This window comes from Trachinotus anak, unplaced genomic scaffold (genome assembly GCF_046630095.1).
Source record: "Trachinotus anak isolate AG129_WGS33_773 ecotype Australia unplaced genomic scaffold, CSIRO_AGI_Tana_v1 ptg000002l, whole genome shotgun sequence".
NCBI lineage: Eukaryota > Metazoa > Chordata > Actinopteri > Carangiformes > Carangidae > Trachinotus > Trachinotus anak.
In genome coordinates this window covers 21,091,836-21,113,028 of record NW_027273853.1, presented here as the reverse complement: position 1 = coordinate 21,113,028, position 21,193 = coordinate 21,091,836, and the positions used below count along the sequence as shown (strand labels likewise).

Genomic DNA, 21,193 nt, shown 5'->3' with positions numbered 1-21,193 from the left:
GGAAAAGTGCAATCTTGACTGAGGTCTGCTGCTAAATCTGGTGTGTGTGCGTGCGTGTCATAGGTAGGCCCAATTAACATCAATTGCTACAATCTACTTTGCCAGTCGGCTGATGTCAGTACACCCACTGCGTGTGTGTAGGGAACACGATTAAATGTTTAACTTGGTAGCATTTATACTCAGCAAGTTAACATCACCAGGAAATACAGGCACATCCCAAAACATTTGAAGATGTTTGAGGTGCATAAATTCATCTATCATGTAAGGCAAGGTATTATGTTATGCATAACGTACAAGAGTTTATCTACAGCAACACACCGCTAAAGTGTCTTGTTCTCTCATTTACAAAGCTTACAAGTCTGTCTTCAGAGTCAGACCTGCTGCCTCACAATGATTGCAGCACTGAAAGTGTCATTTCCAGTCTGCTGTGATTTGCAAACACAAAATGTAAGAATACCCTAACTCATGTGCTGTAATGTATTGATTACGACTGGGTACCTGCCTCCCACCTTCATGTGTTTCAGACGTTCCTGCTGGCCGAGGAGTACCATCGTGAGTCCATGCTGGTCCAGTGGGAGCAGGTGAAGCAGAGAGTTCTGCACACACTACTCGGCGCAGGAGAGGACGCACTGGACTTCAGTCAAGATGTGGAGGTACAGGACACATGATGCAGATCTGCTTTAGGATGAAGAACATCCACAGCAACAAGGGGAGACAACTAAAGAAAAGAATGTCTTTACCAAGAAAGATAAATTGACTCAGTCTGCTAGACACCTCAGGACAAGAGCTAATTTAGATTTTGTAGAATACTTGCCACAGGGATTTTTGGAGGCTAAACTCATTGCTCAAGGCAACATAGCTTCTGTTGTTGAGAGGATACTTCATCAATAAGTTGGCTAATTTGAGGTTGTAGAAATTACTGCCTCCTGGACCCAGCCATGCACAACCCCGCCTCTGGTTAACAAGATCTGCCATAAAAAATGAATATGTTTTCTAAAAGAAAATGGAAGGTCCACCACTGTTGCTGTTTAATAATGAAAAGAGCGGAAGAAATGTTCTCCCTGAGTTAAGTAAAAGGCTTCCGCTATGTGTATCATCCTGTGGGAACATATGCCAGCATGCATTGGGCAATAGACAAGGAAACACTGTGGACAGGTTGTTGGTCCGTCTGGGCTGGAAAGATTTTCAAAATGCAGAATATTCAGCATGAAAAAAGAAAATGATTTACTAATTTCTATTGGATGTTAATAGATATTGTCACATTAGACACAACTGACAGTGTCACTGATGTTCCTAAATGTATTTAATTGGCTAGTTCCTGGTGTATTAAGTCATCTGTGGCGTCTGTCTATGATAGCCCAGCTTTGTGAGTGAAGTGACAGCTCCAGGAAGGAGTGCGTTGGACAGCGTGGAGGTGGCCTACGGACGACAGGTGAGTCACCTTCAGTCTAATCATTTTGATGTTCATTGAAAGTCCAAGGAAGGGACAGGAAATTTCACCATCACTGGGGAGTCAGAAATATATTTATACATTTGTTTTACATGAAAATGTAAAATAAAGATTTTAAAGTTTTATGCACTGAGTGGGAAATTGAAACAATAAACTTATGTCAGTGCTCTCTGGTGGACAAACTATGTAATGGCCACAGACATATCTGCATTTCTGTACTGCTATTCCTTGTAACTTCAGCCTGCATGTATGCTAATACTAATATATCTGTAATAAGCTAATAATATCCATATCCAGCTAATATTAATACTGTGCACTGATGTATCAGTCAGGATCTGTTATAAACATCAGAATTTTTTTATTATTTTGTTAAAAATAATCATCTGTGACAAAATGTGGAAATTAAGGGAAAACATGGCCTCAGTTAATATAGTAAAAGAGATGATATATCTGGTCGTGACGGTTTCCTGTTCACCTCTGAAGGTTTTTCATACCAACATAACTGTTGCTGCTTAGATCTAAAGAAAATCCACCTCTTGAATTTAAGTTAAAGGGAATTTAACACGAGTAAATTCTGTCGTACTGTTTGTGATGCCCTGTTTGATTGTTTAGTTACAATGAGGTCACAGCAAGCCAGGAAGTGACAGATCAAACATATTGATTGATTGGGTGTTACAGTGGGACTCTCTCACTCACTTTGGCTCTGTGTGTCTCCACCATCCCTCCCTCCTCCTCATCCTGTCTGACCTTCTCTTTTTGCTCTCTCTCTTTGTCTCTGATCTGCTACGTGACGCAGTACTTTAAATGTGGCTTTTCCTCTGACCATGTGTCGACACATTGCGTGCGGAGTCATTTGTCTGGTTTTTGTCATCCTCTTTGATGACCTCTTAAACATTTTGATTCTTTTCTTCTTGTTCTTTGTTGTGAACCATTTCACCCGATGGTCGTAGCATTTTGCTTTTACTTTTGAAGGTGAGGATGGGGTTTTAGGCAGGTTTTAAAATTTTCTTTTAAATGTTCATACTAACCCTGAAACCTTTGGGAGCTACAGTAATCAACTCTGACCTTTTTAATTTTTTTGTCTTTCTCTTCTTTTATCACCATCAATGCCTCCTACAGATCTACATTTTCAATGAGAAGATAGTGAACGGTCACATTCAGCCTAATCTGGGAGATTTATGTGCGTCTGTAGCAGAAAGCCTGGATGACAAGGTGAGAACATTGACTGTCACATCTGCTATTAACATGGAATTAACTGTTGTTTTCAGATGTAACAGTTTTGCTCCTGCAGAGAATATTGGATAGTTTTACTCCATGTGTCGTCTTTCCTCATTTCAGAACGTATCAGACATGTGGCTGATGGTGAAGCAGATGACGGATGTGTTGCTGGTTCCAGCTAAAGACACGCTCAAGAGTCGCACTTCACTTGAAATGCAAATGGCCTTTGTACATCAGGCGCTCAGCTTCCTTGAGAACAGGTAACCATGCTTGTTTTTGTTTTCCTCAAGCCTGAAGTCCAGTGGTCAGCCTTCTCTTTTAGTGGATCCAAATTAGTGCTGGATATAAAGTAGTCTGAAATGAAGCTGCACTGCACCATGGTGATGAACTCTATATATGTGTGTGTGTGTGTGTGTTCTTTCTCACAGTTACAAAAACTACACCATGGTTACAGTATTTGGGAACCTCCATCAGGCCCAATTAGGAGGGGTGCCAGGAACATACCAACTAGTCCGCAGTTTCCTCAACATTAAACTACCAGGACCCCTGCCAGGCATGCAGGTAACACACACAAACAACACACACACACACACACATTTGAATGCTTATGGGTAAGCTGAAATACACCAAAAGTTTGCTAGCTGTCAAGTTCTTTGGTAAACCTGCCAGTTGTAACCCACTAACAGTGAGACTGAGAACATACCAGAGGCTGCTAATTATCAAGATCCTAATCTACAATCATGCCCCAGCTCACTGATACATGTGATCTTGACTTGATTAATTTATCAGAAAAGTTCAGTCCACGAACAGGACAGAAATATAACCAAGATTAAACATTTTCTTCTGCATTCATCTACAAAAACAACAATAAGTCAGCCATTTCCATCATAGTGCCTCCTCTGATTGAACAATGGCTCTGTAACAGATGAGATGTTTGTTAAATCAGCAGCAGACTGTCTTGGCTGTGTGGTGTGGTTTCCAGCGTGACCGTGGCATCTCAGCACACACACCCTTGATACATTCTTATTGTATGGACACATTTATTCTCTGTCCCAATGATTAACTGACGGTCACTGGAGAAAAGTCACTTAGCAGTGGCAGTGTTTTGACCACAGGGTCACATGGTTTACCAAAGCATAGCTGCTTGTGTTTTCAAATTCAACAATGCGAATTACCAGATGATCACGTCATTATGAAGTAGTAAACTGCAGGTGAATGCAAAGTGCTCTAGAAGTTATACTGGTCAGCTGTAGACAAGGGGAAGCATCTAGGCTTAATTCACACACACTTGTACAGAGCCAAGGATGTAGCTAAAATGCCTGTATACGACAACATTTTAACTACATTCTTGGCTCAGTGCAAGTGCAAGTGTGCCTGAAGCAGACCCAGAGGCTTCTCTTTGTCCATAGCTGCTTGCATGTTACTGCTGAATCCCTGTAGAGGCCAATTACTGGACTAGTTGTGTAACTGGCATAATAATCCTGGTCATGGCCTGTTTGCAACCAAAAGTACAGAATGAGGAGACAGAATGTTTATTTGACATTTATCCTCAGAAACTAAGAATGAGTCAGTGGAATATTCCCACCACTGAATTAAATGGCTGTGTATGTAACAGGATGGGGAGATAGAGGGCCACCCAGTGTGGGCTGTGATCTACTACTGTCTGCGCTGTGGAGACCTGAACGCAGCCATGCAGGTGGTGAACAGAGTGCAGCATCAGCTAGGAGACTTCAAGACCTGGTTCCAGGAGTACATGAACAGCCCTGACAGACGGTGAAAACAGTTATTATAGTTTTGAAGTTTTATTCATTTTAAGTTCAAACTGTATTTAAATCTCTTCCTCCTCCTGACGTCTGTTTTGTCTCTTCACTTCAGCCTTTCCCCAGCTTCAGAGAACAAGCTTCGTCTTCACTACCGCAGAGTGCTGAGGAACAGCGCTGACCCCTACAAGAGAGCTGTCTACTGCCTGATCGGAAAATGTGACATCAGTGATAACCACGGAGAGGTGGCAGACAAGACCGAAGACTACCTCTGGCTTAAGGTGCAGTAAACTGCTTTTCACAGTTTTTCTTTTTGCCTTGTTTTGTGAGGTTCAGGTATTAGCATATTGGCCAGAGCAGTTTTTTTTAAAGCATTAAAATCATAGGTAGCTCCAAAGCATCACAGTTGGTAATCCCTAGACTTGTGTAGGTCATCTACTGTTTTGTTTTTTTTAATTAAAGCAGTCCTTCTTTGAGTTGTTGTTTCTTTCCAATGTTTTTACGTGTTTTGTCCCTGCAGTTGAATCAGGTGTGTTTTGATGATGACGGCAGCAGCTCTCCTCAGGACAGACTGACCCTGCCACAGCTACAGAAACAGCTGCTGGAGGACTACGGTATGGAACTACTCCCGTCTCAGTCTTTTTCTTTTGTGTCTGTTTACTTTAACAACTTCACTGGTTTGACAGTTATTAAACAATCACATCGCTTTACCTCCACTCTTTTTTACTACCTTTTTCTTTAAATGATCCAAAAAAGCTTTTAGCAGTGCAAGTACAGAGCAAGTAAATGTACATCCTTTCAAGTTTTTCACAAATTATAACTTAAGAATGCACTGAGCTTTTTCTCTCCTGATACTGATTTTGCTACCTCAGGTCAGGATATCTGCCAATACAGAGTACAGATCAGATACCAGGGCTCTCTTGTCCCAGGTTTAAAATCTCTACACCTCACTATGTAGAATCATTGGAATCATTACAATGTTAAGGTAACAAGAGGACAGGGAATGCTGTGCCTGCCATCACTGAATGACCATTAGCTGTAACCCTTAATCTTATATTGACAGTTATAGAAAAACTGTATTTCATGTGGATCAGCCACATTGTGGTTCATAATCTGATTTGCTTATTATATACTTGATCATATCAGTACATTTGCATCCTCTTTTCTGACATTTGTTTTATTTACTTCATTTTTTTTCTATATCCCCAGCTTCAAACATTCTCAACATTACCATTTTAAAAACCTGCTGTCTCAGTGTTTGTTCTCCTTATCTCTTTAGAACATGAAAGTGGAAGAGAAAATTGGGACCGTCTGGTAGAAAACTTACCTACTGTAAATTCTCATATGAGACATTTCCTCAACAGGGATCCACAGGAGTCTCCTGGCTAATTTAACAGCACTTAAGCAAACAACTATGAAAATTTCAGCTTTGTTTTGAAAAATCATTTCTTTCTTCGGTTTGGTATGAAGAACAGCCCTAAATACTACATAACCCATGAGCCTCAGCAGCTGTTGCTATGGACAACAAGCTAGCCAGAGCTGTAGCAAATTCAGAGCACCTCGTCATAGTAAGCAAGAACAAAAGTTCATGAGTTTGGAAAACTGAGCTGAAATTTGTTTGTGATTGATTTTAAACTGTCAAATGTAGAAATAGCAACACAGTTCTTTTCTACTTATGATTCAGCTGGGTGCTACGACTGCCAGTCACCTGCTGCCTCCCACTCTGTCTCTCTGTAGCCCTTATGAAATACCTTCAGTAAAGTAAGGGAAACAAAAGCAAGGAAACAGCTATAGGTGAAACTCATGTGAGACTGAGGGTGGATAAAAATCTAAATGATGAGAGTCCAGTTTGTTTGAAACAAACTTGGACGTACAATGTATCATCTGACCTTGCCTCCTCCTGGCTGCAGCTCGCTGCCTTTCTGATCTCTCTCTCTCGGAGAGTTCACTGTGAACACTATGAATATTACAAGATGGGACATTCTTGAATAGTCCCTCCTTGAAGTCAGTCATGGTGCTGCACACAAGAAAAGTGACGGAAATACTTGTATGACAGTTGAAATTTCTGAAATATTTCCCAATGAGTAAAGGCAAAGGAAGAGGGAAAATGGGAGAGGGTGAGGGCAACAGAGAGAGAGAGAGAGAGAGAGAGGCTCAAATGCAGTTTAAGTTTTTACTTCTGCATACGTGGGCGATCACTACGTGAATGAGAAAGCCTGTCACATTGTTTCGAAAACATAAATAACTTAAAAAAAAAAAAAAAAAAAAGGCTCCCACCTGATTTAAATGACAGAAAACTTAAGTGAAGCCTGAGCTGTCAGACTCTGACTCTTCACCTCACTTCATTTCAAAATAAAACTACTCACTTAAATCACCACATACCCCCCCAACACATACAAAGGAGAGCATAAGGGCATTAGGCCTTCTCTCCCACAGATTCAGAAAGCATAGTTTTCTCCCCTGGGTGCTGTCCTCTCCACAGGCCAATCCTGCTCCGTTCAGATAAGACTGCACTCCTCTCCTCTCTCTCTCTCTCCCTGTTGCCCTCACCCTCTCCCATTTTCCCTCTCCCATTGCCTTTGCTCAGTGGGAAATACAGCCTGAAGCCTCATTCTGTTTCCTCCCTGCTGCGCAGCTCCCTCAGTTGTCTGGCACAGTGTCCCTCTGCTGTCCTCCATCTTGCTTCACAGCAGGATGTAAAGCCCAAAACCTCTCTTTTATTTCTCTTACATACAGCCAACGCTCCCCAGCCTCGTCTGTTCCCTTTCTCTCTGTATCTCGTTCGCTGCATCCTGGTCTTCTCCTCTTATTCTTTATCCCTCTTTTTCATCACACCTGCACCACCGTTTTCCTTCCTTGCTCCCACTGATTTTTGTCCCCTTTCGCATGTTGTCACTTCTCATGAGCATTTGTTCTTTTTCATTTCTAGTTTGTGCCCTTTGCTGCAACACCCCCTCACACCCACACTCTTATCTCTCCTCCTTCGTCCTTTTTCCCTCTCTTCAGTTCTCTCTCTCTCTCTCTCTTCTTCTCTCATACGCTCTCGTTTTTTGAACTAAAGTGCTGTAAGTCTGAGATAAGGCTATAAAATGGCTGACATGGTCCACCCTGTTCTGCCACCCAAAGTTTCAGCCTGCAAGAGGATTAAGAATTATAATTAAAAAGTAAACTTGATGACTAAGTACCTGCACTAGACAAAATGTTTTCTAAATAATTCTTAAATGTAAGTTGCCATAGAAACTGTCTAAATTCGACAGGGTATGTCCTGACCCAGAGGGAAACTAGCGTCATTAAATGGCATTAAATCAATAATGACATTACAAGAGGTCAAGGTCACTGTGACCTCACGTCCTTCCCTTTCTGGTGAACGCGCTATATCAAGAACACCTCGAGGGGATTTCATTACATCTGCCGCAAATGTTCACTTGGACTCCAGGATGAACTGATGAGAATTTGGTGGTCAAAGCTCAAGGTCACTGTGACCTTGCAAAACACGTTTTTGGCCAAGAGCAGAATGTAACAGGTGATATTTAATGTCATAACATACTTAACATTGGGTTGAATACTGAATTGGTGACGCTAATCTTGGGTGCCAGCCCTGAAACTGTAGTGATTGTATAGAGCAAGAACAACGAGCTCAACAAAGCCAAGTCAAATCAATTTATTTATATATTCCTCCATCACAAATCAAAAAATACACTTAATACCTTTTATAGCATTTCTTTTAAAGTCTACACTATATATATTTTATGAGGCGGGACAGACATGGATGAAAATTGCAACATGAGAGTGCCTTATTAATTTTTATTCAAAGTGGTAGAACGACTTTACTATTTCACAATTATTCAAAAGAAAAATATACATGTTTGCTCTTGGAAGCCAAAGATGAGCGAGAGAGGACATCAGTGTCTCAAATGCTTCTCAAAAGTGAAACATACAGAAACTCATTTGGTATTAGAGGTGTGATCCCTTCCCTCCTGAAATCACGTGCATGTTTAAGTAATACAGAAATAAAATGTTATTGACAGTTTTCCCCACTAAATTTTTTCCTTTCTCATCTTTTGTCCAACAGGAGAGTCCCATTTCTCTGCGAGCCAGCAGCCCTTCCTGTATTTCCAGGTGTTGTTCCTGACAGCTCAGTTTGAGGCGGCGGTGGCTTTCTTGTTTCGCGTCGAGAGACTGCGGAGTCACGCCGTGCACATTGCCTTGGTCCTGTACGAGCTACGGCTGCTGCTGAAGTCATCTGGCCAAAGTGCTCAGCTGTGTGAGTGTAATCGCCTTCAAATTGTATGGTAATGCAGAAGCTTGAGGCAGACATTTTGGTTAAGAAAATTTGTGTGCACCTCTTCTATGTGTAGTGAGTCAGGAGCCCGGAGACCCTCCCATGGTGCGCCGCCTTAACTTTATCCGTCTGCTCATGCTTTACACTCGCAAGTTTGAGTCCACTGATCCACGGGAAGCCCTGCAGTACTTCTACTTCTTACGGTAAATAATCCTACACTCGCTCTCACAGGCTCATCCTGCTTGGTGATTTTCTTTTTTTCACCCCATACTATACAGATAGTTGGTGAAGAGAGAGGCAATAATGTGATAAACGTTATCGCCCAGATTCAACTATTGCTTGTATTAAACTCTGTTTGTAATTCATATTCTATGTGTCTTCCTGCAGCAATGAGAAGGACAGCCAGGGAGAAAACATGTTCATGCGTTGCGTCAGTGAACTTGTTATTGAGAGTCGAGAGGTGAGTGACCCACGTTCACACCCAGGCCTCCTGGAGAAAATGCTTATGCGGTCTTTTAATCCCTTTGAGCACAGTTAACACAGCTAGAATTAAGACCAATGGCACACTGGATGACAGTTATACCCCAGCAGAGAGCTATTATAGAGCCTTATTTCTTTTACGAAGGTCAGAGCATCCCCGTTTAATCGCTCTATTGTGCTCCTTGATTTGTCCAATACATCAGGCATGTACAGTTATTTCATTTCTGTTCTTGTGAGCAGTCACATAGTCATTTTGGCCAACATCAGGATGTAGATTACATAAATTAATAAGAGGTGTCATCTGATGAAACAACATTTGTGGCTTAAAACAAAACTAGATAGAGACTGAGACTTTATGTAAAACCACAACCAATTTATTCCATTTATATCTACTGCAGCAGTTTTTAGTTGGTTTAAACTAATAGAGTAAAAATACCTATTTTGAAACGATCCCGTTATTTTTAACATTTAAAGGGGTGTAGAAAGGTGGCAGAAATTGATACACCTACCAGTAATAAATGTTTCAATACTTTTTGCACCATTTCTGCACTCACCGGGCTTAGACCATTGTTAAACACAGGTTGATGAGGACGTTTCGTTCTTTATCTGCGTAAATATAAGTGGACAAAATGAGGGTTTGGAAAGAGCTTTAAGTTTTATGCTGTACAGTAAAACGTCACAACAAACATGATTCTCCAAAATGACCACAGTTGAATCTAAACCTCATTTTGACACAATGTCAAAAGTAACAGACTATGATAAACTTCATGACTGGGGATATTATTTCAGGGCTGTTGTCTTAGTTTGCATTTTATAATACAGGGGTCTGAGTGTATTATACAGTACAGTATTTCTCTGGTGTCACAGTGTAAACTTTACATGTTTTTGATATGTTGGCTTTGACTTTGTCTCCTTTACAGTTCGACATGCTGTTGGGGAGATTAGAGAAGGACGGCAGCAGGAAGGTAATATCCTTGATCTCTCGATGTCCCCCTCTCGTCTCTCCTGTGGTTGTTGTGTGTCTGTTGCTTTTCTTTACCCCTCACCTGCTCTTCAGCCACACCTTTCTCCTCTTCTCTTTGCTTCACATTTCTCCTCTGTCAGTCTTGGTCTTCACTCTATTTGATAGTTTCAGTCAGACAGACGTGGTCAGAAATCTTCCTTTTGTTCAGCATGTCTCCTACATGTTTTGACGCTCCCCATTTAGCGGTGCTCTGTTCCACTGTCATGGATCAAAAAGCTCTTCACAAAGCTTCATTGTAGCTTGTGCTTCCAAAGTTTCTTGACATTTCTCAGAGTGTTTGCAGCACTCTGCAGGATGTGATGTTTGAGGGTCCTTTTTTGCCCCCTCAAATTCACATCGCTGCATGTTTCATCCTACCCGCACGACAGGCTTGACATTGTTAAAGTCTTGTGAATGCTCTTCAGTCGAGGGGGAGCTCTACAGTACATTAACTGCAGAACTGCTGTGGTGGTTTATGTTACATTCATAGGCTTTTTGGGGTGATTATATTTTACAGTATATGACTCAAAGATTGCTATGTACCTAACTACAGATGACAGCATCATGAGGGCAAGTCATACCTTTTTTATTTGTGCATTACTTGCAAGGACTATACTATATATGAGACCTTTCTTTCTGCTTGTGCCTAAGAACGATGTACTGGTTATGCAGCTCAGAAATTCAGACCTTACTGGGGAGTCCAACAGTCCAACCTAGTTTTCTAGTCTGTCTTGTTGTGTAATCTGATTAATGTGGCAGTTCTGAGGAGGTTCTAAGAAAACCAGCAATCAAATGTGGTCAGAATCAGTGTTTAGAAAAAGTGCTGCGGGGGTGGAAACACAGATAGGAAGGTGTCACATTAAAAATGAAAAAATGAGATTTTAAAAGTGCATATTTTCAGCGATTTTGTTAATGAATTGCAGTTTTGACATGCTGTGGGTTTGTTGTTAGTAACTGCAAAAGTGTCCATGCTGCACTTCTAAATAGATCAATTAGAGGAAAATTATTTGATAGAAGAAATCTATGAATTCTTTGCAGTGAATCCATCACCAGTCAGTCAGTTTGACTCAGTGGATGTGGTCATGATGAGCTTTATGTTGGATAAGTGTTACATTGTGCTTCCGTTATTTCTCCTCCTGACCTTTATATTTAGGCTAGTCCTCAAATATTTAAATTTTTTAAATTTTTACTTCATTTATACTTAGTGGTTAAATTGCTTTTGTCGGCAGAAACAAACTACACGGCGGCCGAACGGTTAATCAACCTGTCACTTACAGCTAATCAAGTTCATGCTTTATTTCAAACACCTTCTCTAAAATGAACAAATTCACAGGCATGTAATTCTGACTTAAAGGCTAACAGGTCCCTATTTTAGTCTGTTAAAATTTCCATGAGAGATAATTTCTCCTCTTTGCTGAAATCAAACCAACAACCAAGTAGCAGTTACTCTCAGCTGATCCTCAGCTTCTACCATCAGAAGTAGAGCAGTATTCTCAGTCTCACTCTGATCTTCCTCCTCTCTTTAGCCTGGAGTCATAGATAAGTTTGCCGGGGACACCAGAGCTATCATCAGTAAAGTGGCTCTAGAGGCAGAGAACAAGGGCTTGTTTGAGGAGGCAGTCAGACTCTACGAGCTGGCCAAGGTGAGCGGACATTTCAGCATCCACAATGCCGCCCCACAGTATTTGTGACAAACTGCTGTGGAATCTTTTCACTTTCCCCTCATTCTGTCTTGTCCTTTTCTCTTTTTGTTTGCGTCTGTGTAGAACCCAGATAAGGTGCTGGAGCTGATGAACAGACTGTTGAGTCCGGTCATTGCCCAGGTCAGCGCTCCTCAGTCCAACAAGGAGAGGCTAAAAAACACTGCAGTGGCCATTGCTGAGAGGTAAGAACACAAACACACCAAGGACTCGTCTAAATCTAGTCAAGAGCATCATATAAAGGCATAAAACTGAACGATTTTCTTTTTCCACTGCAGGTATCGTTCTCAAGGCATAGCAGGAGAGAAATCGGTCGATAGTACTTTCTACCTGCTCTTAGACCTGATGACATTCTTTGATGAGTACCACGCAGGTCATGTGGACAGAGCCTATGACGTGAGTTCAGCTGTGAGAGGAATGATGGGATGAAATGTCCCAAAGTCCCTCTGTTAAGTATACGTTGTTCATTTAGTCATTCCACCTCCAAGTGATGATGCTGTGTTGAATACGTGCAGCTCCTCTGATGATGTTGTCCGTCTCTGTTTCTCCGTCAGGTGATGGAGCGTTTAAAGCTTCTCCCTCTCAGCCAGGACAGTGTAGAGGAGAGAGTGGCTGCTTTCAGGAACTTCAGTGATGAGGTGAGATCAGTTTCCGAACACTCGAGGGACGTTCAGACTGTTCTCACGACATGCAGCATTTGTCCTTTATTCTCGTTCTGTAAATTTCTTCTGTGTCTCCAGGTGCGGCACAACCTGTCCGAGGTGCTGCTGGCCACCATGAACATCCTGTTCACCCAGCACAAACGCCTGAAGGGGGCACCAGCAGGCACACCAGGACGACCACAGAGGACCATAGAGGACAGAGACATGGTGAGAAGCCAGACTCTGTTTATTTTAAGCACGTTTAATGTTATTTTAGGATTGAATTGTGCTTTATGAACAAGAGTTCACCCAAAACTTGACTTTTGGGGCAGGTTTCAATATTTGTGAGTTGATTTATGTCCTCTAATGTTTTTTCAACAAACACATAAAATGTTATTTTATAGAGATCCCTCCATGTCCCCTTCATGGGACATTTTAAAGTGGAAAAATAAACATATTTTTGTATTGCATATTGTAGTTGTATTGCAGTTTCTTGTTACTCACAAACTGACATACACACTGATAACAAAGGATAAAACAAACACTAAAAATCTGACTTTGCTTCATAAATGATTGTTTTATTTTCAGTATCTGTTACATTTATAACATGAATGTACATATTATATGTAAGATAATTAAAGGTAAACAGTCCTGTGATTTTTACCCAGTGCTGTTTTTTCTAAATGTAAAATAGATGCTATAGATACTTACAATCAATCACTGTTGTCAAAAACAATACGGTGTACAGAAGCAGTCTGTTCTTGTAGTGGCAATATGTTAATGCTTCAAATGTTTTCTTCGTTAAACAGCAACTGCGCAGCCAGGCCAGAGCCCTGATCACCTTTGCTGGTATGATTCCCTACAACATGGCCGGGGACACCAACGCAAGACTGGTGCAGATGGAATTACTCATGAACTGAGACATTATCAAGACATACACACACAGACACGCACATACACACACACACACACACAGACACGCACACACCTTTCTCATAACCTTTTGGATACACAATCATACTCAAACACACTCATTTGTCTGCCATTTTGTTTTGTATAGGTTACCATATTCATCAGTGTGTGAACAGATACATCTTTATATCACCCATTCCCCTTGTCAGTTCCTGTTTTTGTTCTGTTCTTTTTCCCATTTTGTTGTTTCATATTTGTATCTTTGATGATTTGGAATAAAAAAATAAGTGTACTTTTCAGTTGCCTTTTTATTTGAAAACCCCATTTTTTCATTCAGCCTTTGTGAAAATTCATTTGTATCATTTTCCCAGTTTATGGGAACAGTTATTACCATAACTGTTGCACACACACAGAGCGGTCAGCCATTTTTTAAAAAATCAACACAGTATCAGTTCTCAGTTTTATAATGATTTCCCACAGCTGTTCAGATTTGTTTTCTCAGTCCAGGTATTTTCACTGGTGGATTTATTCCATTTGAACTTGTTAGTCATTTATTGTGAAAGGGTGTTTTGCTCTACATTTACTGTGACTGAAGCCTGTAGGGTAACGGATGTCCTCAGTGTGAGCGTCTTATACAACACCTCATAACAAGGTGTTAAGAATTGATATCCATGATCACACCTGCCAGTGTGTTTTCAGCTCACAGGTTTATTCAGAGTCACATTTTCCTCCAGAGTCTGCCTTATTTTGTGCACTAAACTGAACTAGAATATTCAAACCGCAGCTAAAGTGATACATGAGTACATCTGAAAAGACACCATGAATTCACGTGGGATTATTTATTAATCCCACGTGAATTCAACAGAATTAAAACACTGTTCATGTCATTGTAAAAGAAGCTGCAGATACTTCTTGTCAGACACTAAGAAGAGGGGTCTTGTTGGAACATTTGGGTCAATAATTTACACAGCAGACTCTTAAAATCGTTCTCTTGAGCTCACGTATCCACAGAGCGAGGTGATGATGAAATGTAATTGAGGATTGTCAGTTTTAGATATTTCACTTCCCCCTAGTTTAACATAAGCAAGTCACTGTCTACAGTTGATGCTCCTGAGCGTTGTAGGCCTGAGCCTTGTTGTTGTCCACAGGCTGTAGTACGGTATCTGTGACACGTCCGCTCCCCTGGCAGATGGTTGGCTTGCCTGAAGTCGACCACAGGATTAGAGGGATATTAGTGTCTCTGTATCAGAGGGGTATGTTCTGGGGTAACGAGGGGAGAAGACATGTTTTAACACTGAATGCAGAGCACACCTCTTGGCTAGTCATATTAAGTTTCACAGCATTTTACTTGGTTTAAAAAAGCCTGTTTTAATGTAATGTATGGCTAGGATGGTCTTGCAGTTTTGACACTACATGTCTTTCCCTTTGAGAACAATAGAAAAAGGTTGTGAAAAATGTTCATGCCGCTCTTATTTAAAGTTCGCTGGACCTTCACAATATTTGATTCACAAATGAAATTTAAACCTCATTACACTTTGAATGTTTTTGGATTAAACTAGTAGTTTTTTTCCCCTTTTAACTTCCATGCAACACTTTTGCAATCAACATGAACACCAAAGAAAGTATCCAGCAACAGCCTACCAATGTCCTGTCCAGCATTTAGCAGCAAAAACTGACTTCTACTGAGATTTAAGAGGCACTATACACATGTAAATCTTCAGACACAATCCCCCCCACCCTCTGCTAAATTTGTGGCCCACACTCTCTGTCCTTCAGTCTGGCCTGAGAGAACACAGATGGAGGCTCATTCTGTCTTGGCTGCTCCACATAACTGTACAGAGATGTGAAGTTCATCCACGGCCACAGACAGAGCTGAGCCAGTTACTATGGGATCCATGCCGTTGTACTCCAGACCTATCTAGACCCTGCAAAGCCCTCTAACACTTAAAGCATTACCTGATAATGTGAAAATCTCCTGGTTTATAAATGACACTGGAGTAGATTCACTCAACTAAAATCTGATTCTGATTAGCCATTCAAACACAAGTCTGCTGCAGAGACTCCCGACCATTCACGCTGTGGCTTTTGTACAAACTGCTTTGTGTGTGTGTGTGTGTGTGTCTCTGTTCTAATTCTTCAAACAGCAGAAGACCTGCGTCTCAGGTGTGTGTGCTGCAGCTGGTGTTGTGAATCAGGCCGATGAAAAACACCTCCTATAACCCGGCTATTTCACAACACCAGGGTGGCACTGCACCACTGCCGACGAGACCAAGAATCACTACGTGATGCTGCCGAGGGAGATGATGCAAAATAAAGTGTTTTTTATTTTACCAAACTAAAGTACAACATACACTTAAAACTGCAGGAAAATGACTTCAGTGCCCTGTAAACTGCTACTGATACTGATATTTGCTCTTACAATGTGTTTTTCTGTGTAACATGACTGTAGATTTTGTCAGTTTAAATTGCTGTCCTGACATTAAGGCTTTTCCATCCCTTCAAAACATAAATTTTTGTTTTTGTTTTTTTTCCCACTTCATAAATTTGACTCCTATTCAGAACCACATATACATACATACATACATATATACATACATACATATCATGTATATCACTGACACAATTTCTAAACCCATCGCAACATCCTGTAAAGCACAAACCTGTAAAATCCTTTTTACCTCTTTGGTCTGTTAATAAATAGTATTACCAATGTTTCTGCTGCAGATTTGTTCTGTTGTTGCACAGTTTTAGAGTCTTGGTGTATGAACTGAAACCCTCCTCACCACATGTTTTTGTCATGCATAATGGGACGCTTCCAAACTTTACTGCCATCATTTAAAAAAATATTGAATAGCCTTTGGTTTGAAATTTTGTATCATTCTGGCTGGCCTTAAACGGATTACTAACAATTTGGGCATAAAAAAGCCATCATGGTCATTTGTTTCTAAAGAAGGTCACAATGATGTTTCACAGACTTTATTTTACACAGCTATGGCAGGAATACTTTGCAAAACTAGATAGAATATAGTTTGTCACTTTTCAGTGGTTTAATGTGAATCATGTTTGTAGATCTGAACAACTGTCCCATAGGACCAATGCAAGGCTGTAGCAGATCTGGTGGCATGAAAACCTTAAACAATGTGAAGGACTAGTTGGATGATTAGTGGATTACACTTTGAGAAGCCATTCGAATGATGCTAAACATCCAGGCTAGTCAGCTTAAGGAGTTTGACCTAGACCTCTTTAAGTCTTTTTTTGTGTAGGAGTTCAGTCAATGTATTAGAACATTAATTAATGTTAAAAAAAAATAAACTTTGCCTGTAAGCAGTACATTTGTTCCAATTAGGTATGGTCAGCCAGTTGTAACTGCTTCCCGACCCCTAAGGCAAAAATTTCCCATCATTTTTATTTCTCACCATCTATCAGAGGAGATCAACTTGAAAGTGGAGACATTGTTATTATCTCAGACTGTGTGATCTGTCACTATATATGGACTGCTGCAAGCCTGCCTCATCAATCATGGTGCTTCTCTCATCAACAACTTGTTCTGGCTCTGATATGTCCCAACAAGACCAGATGGTCTGTACCCAAAGAGGAGGGAAGCCCGCCTGATGATGTCTGAAAATATGGACTCCAGCCTCCGGGTGAGATGAGTTGGCACTGTGGGAAATACAGTGACCCAATTATGGTGTTCCCTATAGACACTGTATACAACCATCATGCCAGAGCCCTCTACTATTTTGATCTGGTGAATCTAAAAACATGATTTCTTTGCCTTTTCTACCAGATATTTCTCTGTTTAGGTTTATTAAATATGGGATCTGAAGGAATTAATCTCTGAGATTTTCCACAGGTTTTAGGCAGAGAATATGGAATAATATTTCCTGTTATGGTGACTGGTGATGGGGTAAACTTGCCTCAGCACTGAACCACTTTGTGCTGACAATAGTGACACCTAGTGGACATTCACTTTAATTGTACATAAAAGTAGGTGGGTAAAGTGTGTTTTTTTATATTATTACTATCAGGACTGCACCTATTTACTTTTATTTTCGTCATTTTTAATCGATAAAATATGATAGAATAGCAGAACAGCGAAAATACCAAATCACAAGTCTTCCAGAATCCATAAGGACGTCCTCAAATTGATTATTTCCGGGTTTACCGTTTCCATTGTTTTTTTTTTTTAGTTTTTAGAAATGTATTGAAATTGTTTTATTTCACCAATGACTATGACTGACAGAGCATATATGGTACATATGTATGCAATGATGAATAAATACGGATTCATTCTCCTGGTGGAGAAACTGGTTGACTTTTAGGAGCACACCAGGTGTTCATAATTGGAGAGCAGCAGGTGCCGGCAGCGACGACAACAGAGAGAACGACTAGTTTGACTGCTTGTATTGTATTTAAAAAAATAATAATATTGCTGTAAAAAAAATTTTTTTTTTTTACAGCAATGATCCTTATCGGCTTGAAGGTGGGTGTAAAACTAAAGTTTACAGAGAAATATTGTCCATTAACGAGAAAACCAAGCTCATTGTTTGTGTTGCTCAGAAGTGTTGTTGATTCTTTTTCATGAGGTAGGCTAACCTGATAATGTAGCCTATAATGATTTAAAACCTTACACAGTTAAAGCGGAAATATTTATCCTTCACACCAGCTGATCGTGGTATTGGCGCTCCTCCTCGGCTTCACGAGCCATGGTGTTGAGGGTGAGGTTGTCTTCTTGGCTACACATATCAGATGTGTTGTAGCTTCACCAATCATGAAGTCATTTCTTTGCTTTATCTGTAGGGATCTGCAGTGTGGAACATTGCACTGACCCCAACAGATGTGTTCTGTCGAAAGACCAAAGACGCTGCAAATGTGCCGTGGGATATTATTCTGACCAGTGCGACAAAAGTAGGTAAAGTTTTTATTTTAAGAAGTTTTCTTTTAAACTCAGTTGAGTATTGCACTTACATGCAGTTGGGGGGCTTGTCAGACACAGTTTAAATGATATCAAAACTGACTGATTCAACAGAGGTCAAGACTACCTCATTATTGCATTGAATCCTACATTTCCCATATTGGAGCCAATAGCATCTTTTTATTTGATCTTCCCTACCTGGTAAGTGTCCACATCTTTCAAGCTGCATGCCATTACTCCTGATGGCATCATCATTTTGTTCAGACTTTTGAAAGCTCTCTCCAGAGTCAGAGTTGTACTCTTAATGCTAAATCAATTTAACGTATAAAGTCATTGGAGTGCCCATTTAATGGCTAGTTCTACAAGTAATTCAAAAACCTGCAAGAGATGAGAATTTGTTTGACAGTACACATCTATCATATTGGTAAAATAGAGTTCTTATTTACATGTGTACACCATGCTTAAACTTAACAAATGAAAGTTAATGTGGTGTAGGAAATTCCTAATTTTCCAGTCCATGTATTTTTCTCTGTTTTTTGATGTGGAGACTAAGCAGTGCAGCTTCTGCAGTAAAATAAAGGTATTTTATATGTATCCCCACTGACTTTTACAGATGCCCACATTAAAGTTATGTGTGGCAGGGACTACATAGCAGTCAGAGCAGTGGAGGATTTCTTCAAATATCATAACGTGCCGCTGGAGTCCCTGCACTTGCCCAACAAATCTTGTCGTGCTCAGAGAGAAGTCATTGATGGTGTGCCATACTACATATCCAGGATATCCAAAGACAAATATGTGACTTGTGGAGGCAAGCCGCTGGAGGTACAAGTGCAATATTATCCATTTACATCCACATAAATAATTTTATGTAAAGGTCTACCTTCAGTGGTGAGTTTAAGCTGAGAGTGCAGACCATCTAAACCAATGTCACTTTTGTTGAGCTATAGAAACAAATATCACATAAGTAGTCCCAACCAATAGCAATGATTTTTATGTTTTGTTTTTTCTTTCCCTCTGACAGAAAAACTTTACTCACGTCTCATACACTCTGAGTCTGCTGTCAGACCCTCAAGTTATTGGAAACATCATTAGAAATCCAGTCATTAAGTTGGACTACACGTGTGTCTATCCATACATCAGAAGAGTCAGTCTGCCTTTCCCAGTCGTCCCATTTTCCAGGTAAGCAAGCAGAAGGCAACATATAAAAAACCATTTGCCAAGAGTAATGACATTGATGGTATTTTTTTAGATTAAATTATATACTTGGTTTCCATGAAAACACCCATTTCTATGGCAACTGAGCATATCCATCAGCAAGGGATGCCCACATTAGTACGAAATTACTCGGTATGCATTGAAATGACTCTCCTCTGCACTCGGACAGTGAGACGGTGATGCGTGTAGATGAACTTGATGCCACGATACAGATGATGCTGTACACAGACCACACTTACACTAAGGCTTTCAGCAGTGCCCCAACCATTGAGCTCAGAGACAAGGTAGGTCAATGTTCAGGCTCTTATCGATCAGTTCAACCAAATATTAATCAGTACTTGGTCAGGCAAGTTGTACTGTGTCAGTGATGGCTTTAAAAAATGTGTCCAGGTGTATGTGGAGGTGACAGTGACAGAGCCTGCTGATTTTTTCCTGCTCCGGGTCAATGAGTGTTGGGCCACACAGTCTCCCCAGCCGAACACAACAGAGGGATCAGTTCATACTCTGCTTCTGAACGGGTTCGGTCACCTCTCAATATTGACAGTTCGTCTCAGTTACTATGAATCCAACAAATGCCGCTCCCTTCTCCTCCTTTCCATCTCTTGATTCAGGTGCGTGAACGACCAAACTGTCTCCTTTCTTAATGTGAGCGAGGGACAGTCTGGACGTAATGGAGGGAGTTCCACCATTCGCTACAGCTTCGACATGTTTCGCTTCATAACAGAGCCACACCACCTGTATCTTCACTGCACTGTACAGCTGTGTGAGCCAGACGACCACAAGTCCTGCACACCTGTGAGCGCTCTCGTCTTACTGTCATACTCGGCAGGTTTAAGATGCCGATATGACATTAGGCTTCTTTTTTATGTTCTTGCCTTAACACTGGTAAAGTCTCAAAGTAAACAAAGTCTCAAAAGAACAATGAAAGGATGTGTATGATTTTATAGGATTTATTGGGTTGGCTATTTGGGCTTCATTTTACAGTCTCTTGTGTCTCATTTTTGCTTTCTTTACAGAACTGTAATTCGATTAGTAAGAGAGAAGCAGTGAGAGCAGACCCTGTCCAGGGCCTCCTGTCATATGGACCCATCCGAATCGAAATGCCAGACAGACCTCTGTCCAGTAAGATCCTCCCACTGTTGCCATACTCCTGCCCCATTGAGCTATTGCTGCATTGTCTTTGTTTTCTCTCTGTAGGCCTCATTAGAAGCCCTATTATTCCACTGCATTTGATGTGGGTATGACAGTTATCTCATTTATACATTTGTTTCAGGCATACTGATGACAGTGGTGCTGCCTGTGGCAAGTGTCTGGACTGTGGGCTTCTTCCTCGTCATCCTCATCACTGTGGCAAAGGCAGGCAGCAGGAGGCTTACACAAATGGAGGAGCACTGACAACAACACTGGTGGTTTTGCAGCCTGAATAAAACCTTAAAAAGCGTCCATGCCCTCTTTTATTTGCGTTCTTTGATATGATTGAAATTAAATTGTTAATTAAAAACTAAATTGCAAACTGGGCAAATATGTGACTTCCAAAGTCTGGCTCACGAAGCGACGGTGACCTCTTCTCTTAATGTGCCGAAATTCAGGTCACTTATTAACACTTAATAGTATTTT

At 40.7% G+C, this 21,193-nt stretch overlaps 1 protein-coding gene and 1 pseudogene across 1 annotated transcript in view; both read left to right on the top strand.

Annotated features, from left to right (window-relative positions):
- The window catches only part of nup93 (nucleoporin 93), a 29,536-nt gene extending 15,798 nt beyond the window's left edge, over positions 1-13,738 (top strand). Inside the window, exons 5-22 of the mRNA XM_071505536.1 lie at positions 525-653; positions 1,358-1,432; positions 2,570-2,662; positions 2,789-2,928; positions 3,097-3,229; positions 4,284-4,441; positions 4,544-4,709; positions 4,949-5,042; positions 8,501-8,692; positions 8,787-8,913; positions 9,098-9,170; positions 10,111-10,155; positions 11,720-11,836; positions 11,960-12,078; positions 12,172-12,289; positions 12,448-12,531; positions 12,634-12,762; positions 13,344-13,738. Coding sequence (XP_071361637.1) covers positions 525-653; positions 1,358-1,432; positions 2,570-2,662; positions 2,789-2,928; positions 3,097-3,229; positions 4,284-4,441; positions 4,544-4,709; positions 4,949-5,042; positions 8,501-8,692; positions 8,787-8,913; positions 9,098-9,170; positions 10,111-10,155; positions 11,720-11,836; positions 11,960-12,078; positions 12,172-12,289; positions 12,448-12,531; positions 12,634-12,762; positions 13,344-13,454 — 2,103 coding nt within the window. The 3' untranslated portion in view covers positions 13,455-13,738. The remainder of the gene's footprint in view (positions 1-524; positions 654-1,357; positions 1,433-2,569; positions 2,663-2,788; positions 2,929-3,096; positions 3,230-4,283; positions 4,442-4,543; positions 4,710-4,948; positions 5,043-8,500; positions 8,693-8,786; positions 8,914-9,097; positions 9,171-10,110; positions 10,156-11,719; positions 11,837-11,959; positions 12,079-12,171; positions 12,290-12,447; positions 12,532-12,633; positions 12,763-13,343) is intronic.
- A 4,029-nt stretch (positions 13,739-17,767) lies between these two features.
- On the top strand, positions 17,768-21,017 carry LOC139637047 (pancreatic secretory granule membrane major glycoprotein GP2-like; annotated as a pseudogene).
- Positions 21,018-21,193: the final 176 nt, after the last annotated feature.